Genomic DNA, 6,000 nt, shown 5'->3' on the forward strand with positions numbered 1-6,000 from the left:
GTTACTGAAGCTCTGGTACTGGGGGTCTCGCTGACCCTGGAGGGACTGCCCCTGCCCCCTGGCTGGCTAAGTCCTAGAGATGGCAGACAAACCCCCCAGGACCACACCTTTCATATGCAAACAACCAACCAGAGCTCACGACCCAACCGCCTCCTCTATGGGGCTCTCACACTCCAGGCCACTGTCCACCTGCCCTAATCACCCCAGGGCCAGGTTCCTGACAACCCGGGACAGCCAGTACGCCCCTGAATCACTGAAATGATCCAAACTAGCCCATCCTAAGCCTGCTTGCCCCGCCTTGCCCATTCTTCCCCATGAAGACCACAGTTCAGGCTCTCAGCCATGCTTTCCCCTCATTCCCTCGGCCTCCTGCCCGACACTGGTGCCTCCCCGCGTGGCCCTACGTGGCCCTGCATGGCATGGAGTGCCCCCCTCCTCTTGGGAGCCATGAGTCACAACCTCTCTTTCCACAGCAGGCGTCTGCTGATCTGTTGGTCTCTCCATACTTGAATTATAATAAAACTTACATTTAAAAAATGTTCACCCTGGACTTCCGTGGTGGCGCAGCAGTTAAGAATCCGCGTGCCAATTCAGAGGACATAGGTTCGATCTCTGGTCTGGGAAGATCCCACATGCCGCAGAGCAACTAAGCCCGTGCGCCACGGCTACTGAGCCTGCGCTCTAGAGCCCGCGAGCCACAACTACTGAGCCTGTGTGCTGCAACTACTGAAGCCCACGAGCCTAGAGCCCGTGCTCCACAACAAAGAGAAGCCACCGCAATAAGCCCACGCACCACAACGAAGAGTAGCCCCCGCTAGCCGCAATTAGAGAAAGCCTGCGTGCAGCAACGAAGACCCAACGCAGCCAAAAATAAATAAATAAAAATGTAAAAACAACGTTCACCCAAGTTTTAAATCAAGTCCAGTGCCCCTCCACGGCAGGGATTCTGGAGTTGAGGAAGCCGGTGGGTGAGGTTCACACACACCTGCTGCTGGAACTGGGCGAGGGTAGGCGGCATCTTGGGGAGGGTCTCCTCGGCCTGGGGGTCCCAGTCCTCTGGGCTGATGGCGCGGCCATAGATGAGGAAGCTCTTCATGACCTCCTGGGGGTCGTCCATCCACAGGTAGGCGTAGCGCTCGAAGGAGTCCTGGTACTCCTCAGCCTCCTTTATGGCGCTGATGACCAGGTTGGACAGCTCCTCCCCCATCTCTATGAGGTCGGTCATGTCTTCCAGGTCGGTCTGCAAGGGGCAGGAGGGGCGCAGATGGGTGAGCGCTTCACCCGTGGTCTCCCTGCCCTGGAGAGTGGCTCCCTGTTGGTGCAAGTGTGGCTAACCTCTCTAGATGGGACGCAGGGACATCTGCAAACAATGTTTGCAATGTTCTCCCGTGAGAAGATACACTGGACGTGACTTTTGCCAGGCAAACCCCAGGACGACTCACGTGGCTTCATTCATTAAGTAGTTACACAGAATCTGCTGTGTGCACGCAGGGGGAGGGGGCCCTAGGGGTGTCGACAGGGCTCACGTGATGTAGACAGCCCAGGAGTGGGGTCAGATGTTCATCAAAAAAATCACAGAAACGAGACATCATGACTCTGACCTTTGCATTCAGGTGTAACAGGGAGGAGGTTGGGGAACGCTCCCTGGGGAAGTGACCATTGGTCTGAGAGCTGATTGACTGTAGGTAAAGAGCAAGAGTAGCAACACAGCACGTGCAAGGGCCCTGTGCTGGGAGGGAAGCAGATGTGTGAGGACCTGCGTGGAGACCACATGACGGCTGGAGTAGGAGCACGGGAGGCCCGGGCTGGATAGGATGCTCTGAGTTTCAAGTGACAGAAAACCCAACCCAAATTGGTGTTAGCAAAAAGGGAGCGATTGCCTTATGTAACTGGAGAATCTCAAGGTGGAGGGTGTGTATTAACCACGTTTTTAAAATTTCCTGTATCTTAAGAAGCTTTGGCATCTTAAAAAATCTTGCTGGCTGGGGAGAGACTGCCCCTCGTTGGGCCAGCCAATTCTAAGAGAGCAAAGGGCTGGGATGGGAGCACACCTTTCACGTGAAAACCAGCCAATCCCCCAACCGCCTACTTTATCTAACTAACCCTCACACTCCAAGCCCATGTTCCCCCTGCCCCATCACCCAGGGCCAGGTACCAGATAACTGGAGACGACCCCCATAGCCCTGAGCCGCCAAGGCAGAGTGGCTGGCCCCGAGCTGCTTCCCTGGTCCTGTCTCGCCTTCCCGCAGAAACCCCAGCAAAGCCTCTGGCCTGGGCTTCGCCCTCCGTCCTGCTTCTGCTTTCTGACCAAACCTGCTGCCTCCCCCGAGACCCTGAGTAGCCAGCCATGCTTCTCCTTTCCAGGGGAACTGTGAGTGACATTAACGTTTTCTGTCAATGGCACTGACCTCTCCATGTAGTCACTCGGTCACTTCTGTAAATTAAAATCTCATGGGTACAAATGAGACCAGAGCGGGGCGTGCACAGCCCGGGGTACAGCCTGATCACCGGGACCCTTATTCTGCTTTGTTCTGTCCTGTTCATCATGCCAAGCCCCTCAGGACTCCGGGGTGGGTGCAGGAGCCCCGGATGCGCCTCCTGTCAGATTCTGGAGCACACGTGGGATTCCAGCTCTGTGTTGGGTGTATTCTTGGGCTGACCACTGGTGGCATAGTTCACTTTATTCTGAGCTGTGGAACAGACTACTGTGTGCACTTGGGCCAGAAATACCACCTTTTTGCGGCTCAGGAATCCTCAAGCCATTCTCTCTGCCTGGAAATCCCCTTCCACCCTTCAAGACTCAGAACGCGCATCAGCTCCTCTGGGAAGCTGTCCTTGACCTTGCCAGGTATTTCCTCATGTCCTCACATCACCACATTCACTCACACATGCACACGTATGCACACATACCTCTGTCCCTAATGGCACAGAGCATCTTGCTGTAAATATTTGTTATTATAAATAATACGCGCCCATTATCAACAAGTTCAAATGAGGCAGAAGCACATAAAATAAAAAGCTCCCTTGGCATCCCCTGTCCTCCTACCATCCTCACCCCGATCCTGTTTCCCAGAAGCAAGCACTCTTAACAGTTTGGAGTGTATCCATAGGAGGGCAGGCTTTTGCTTTGTTTAAACGAATGAAATCACATTCTAAACATTGTTCCACAACTTAAACACTTAATAACAAACGTGTCACGAGCAGCTTTCCGTCCTGGGCTCCCTTTTGGGACTCATCCGGATGCCTCTGTCTGGATGGGCCGGAATCTACTGAAGGACACCTGTGTTTGATGGTCATTTAGGTCTTTTCCAATTTTTGTTTAACTGCCCCACAAACCATGCTCTGACAAACACACCTTCTCAGCCCTCCCTTTGGTGGGGGGCGGGGCTGAGTTTCCCACACCTTTGCATCCCCAGGATCTGATCTGACTGCATTTTACGTGTCAGACGCACCTTAGGTGTGTAATGCATTCAGAGCAAACGGGTGCGGGAGCCCATGCAAGGCACATTTATCAAAGAGCCTGCATGGTCAGAGGACCACAGGGTTTAAATTACGGGAGGGAGTGAAGTACCAGTGAGGGCGGGGATGCACACTTGGCGTCTTATTGCGGGTGGGGAGCCATCAGGGGAATGAAAACCAGGTCGACCGACGAGAAGCCGCTCTGGGGAGAAAAATGGGATCTCAGGAGTGGAGAGAGAAAGAAATCCGGGCCACTGTCCTGGGGAACCCGATGGAATGGAAGCCTCTGGGCTCCTCTTCACCTTCAGGACCCATTAGGGGTAGCAGTTGGTGGCAGGGAAAGGGGTGGGGCCATACCAAGCCCAGACTGACCTTGTAGCTCATCCTGCCCTTGGCCAGCCTGGGGATGAGCTTGGCTGCATTGTAGATGTCAATGACCAGGCTCCCGATCAGCGCCAGGAAGCCTTGGTCCCCGCCCACCTCCAGGGATGGATTGAAGACCAGCCCATTCTCGTCCAGCTCCATGCGGACCTCAAACAGCGGTGCGATGCTCTCCTGAAACAGGCCATCATGGGGTCAAAGACTTGCCCTCGGCTGAACCATTTTCAGTGCCCGGATGTTCACCCCAGCACCAGACAAGGTATATGGCTGACTCCTGCTGCCTGGGGCCACTGCAGAGAACACACTTCCTGAGGGCCCTTGAGCGAGAACTACACAACCAAATGCAACGCCATCGGGCCAAATGCAGGTTGGGTGTCCAGGGCGGGATACAGCAGTGATCGTGAGTGCCGAGGAGACCCGTTACCTCCGTTCAAAGCCCATATCTGCTACTGTCTAGCTGCGTGGCCTTGGGCGAGACCCTCGGCTTCCCAGTTTCCCCAAATATACAAAATGAGTACAGCTGCTTTATAGAACAGAGGCAATCACTGTCCCCATCTCTTTGGGTTACCGTGAGGACTAGAGGGACGACTAACACATAGAGCGTGTGGGGTGGTGGCTGTCTCAGGTGTGTCAGCAGCTGTGGCCACAGTGCTCAGTGGGGCAGGGAGTGTCACAGACAGGCAGGATGGTCTCCGCTGAGCTCCAGAAAGGACAAGCCTTCATGTCCCTTGGAGGCTCTGTTTCTAAAGCACACACGCCATAAGCCCATCTATTCCCTCTTGTGAGGACCCCTCTTGTGAGGCTGCGAGGCTGAGTTGCAAGGGGACAGGGTAGAGGCTCGCCCAACATACCGGCGAGTCTCAAAGTGCGGGCCAAAGCCCACGGGTGGCCTCGGGACCCGCTCTACGGCCACTGATCTTCCTCCAAACGTAGTCCCATGCTGGCCCTGTGGGTGGCTGGCTTGAGAGACCCCTGGTTCTATGACTGAGTAGGGCGGGGTCTGCACAAGCGCCTGAGTGAGTTGCTAAGTGGGAGAGGTCTGTTGTCACAAACTCAGGGGACCAGTCTTTCCTAAAGCCTCTGACTCAGGGGTCCGCTCCCGCTGCTTGGCCACTCACAAATACGGGGACTCCCTGGGATTTTTTGAGGATGCTTTGTTATCAGGGTCTCATCATGCTTTTGATTGTGACTCTCCTCTCTTTGTAGTGATAATTTAGTTTATAAGTGTACTATAAATTAGCTACCTTCATTGCTGATACCGTGTCACGGTGCCTTGCTTGGTGAGACTTAACAGTTGGTAACGCCGACTACTTTCAACAGAATCTGGGGTCTGTGATTTTCTGGGGACAAGCGCCCTCTGCAGCTTGTGTAAGGGCATCTCACTGCAGTGCCCACCATCCTTTCCTGCGGGTAGGCTTTGGCGGGGAGAGTGTCTCTCATCTTGCCCTCCTGGCAGTATTCAAAATCACTTGGGAACCACTGTAGTGAAAAGGACATGGGCAGGGAATAGCTCTTGGAGAACAGGCTGGGATGCAGTTAACCAGCAAAGCCACAGTGCTGACCTGGTTTAAGCTTCTACTCAATTCAGCAGAGGGTTGAGCGGGCTGGTGGCTGACGTTGCCGATAGGAGGGCACCTCCCACCCCCAATCAGCATAAGGAGGGGGCAGTGGTACCTGCTTTTCCTCACCTGGCAGCAGCATAGGACAACTCAGATCTCTGTAGGTGTTCTATAGCCCACTTACGCCGCAGCATATCTAAGGACCAGATGTCCTGAGCACCTGGGACTGAGCAGGGTCCCGGGACGCAGGACTTTCAGGTTTAAAATCGGGACGAGTGGGTCACCTTGGGAAGACTTTAATAAGTCTGTTCATTTGTAACATGACAGTCTGTTCTTTCATCAGGAAACCACAGATTATAGATTCCAGCGTCAACCTTTCTCATATTTATAATATCATAATACACATATATGTATATGCATATATATATCTCACATTTGTAACTTACATCTACGACCATGTTGTCCATTAGGTGATTTAGAGACTTGCGAATGAAATGGTCAAATTCATCCAAGACCATGCTGTCAACGTAGTTGACATAATCCTTCCAGGACTGGCTCATCGTGTTCGCTCTGAAGAGTTCCGCATTTTCCTGCAAACAGA

At 53.6% G+C, this 6,000-nt stretch overlaps 1 protein-coding gene across 1 annotated transcript in view; it reads right to left on the reverse strand.

Moving 5' to 3' along the window:
- DNAH17 (dynein axonemal heavy chain 17) overlaps positions 1-6,000 on the reverse strand; it is a 159,650-nt gene that overhangs the window by 77,909 nt on the left and 75,741 nt on the right. The window contains exons 23-25 of the mRNA XM_024760605.1: positions 5,846-5,989; positions 3,832-4,014; positions 986-1,240 (exon numbers count right to left, since the gene is read on the reverse strand). Of these exons, the coding sequence (XP_024616373.1) occupies positions 986-1,240; positions 3,832-4,014; positions 5,846-5,989 (582 nt within the window). The remainder of the gene's footprint in view (positions 1-985; positions 1,241-3,831; positions 4,015-5,845; positions 5,990-6,000) is intronic.

The sequence above is a fragment of the Neophocaena asiaeorientalis genome, unplaced genomic scaffold, assembly GCF_003031525.2.
Source record: "Neophocaena asiaeorientalis asiaeorientalis breed wild unplaced genomic scaffold, Neophocaena_asiaeorientalis_V1.1 scaffold30, whole genome shotgun sequence".
NCBI lineage: Eukaryota > Metazoa > Chordata > Mammalia > Artiodactyla > Phocoenidae > Neophocaena > Neophocaena asiaeorientalis.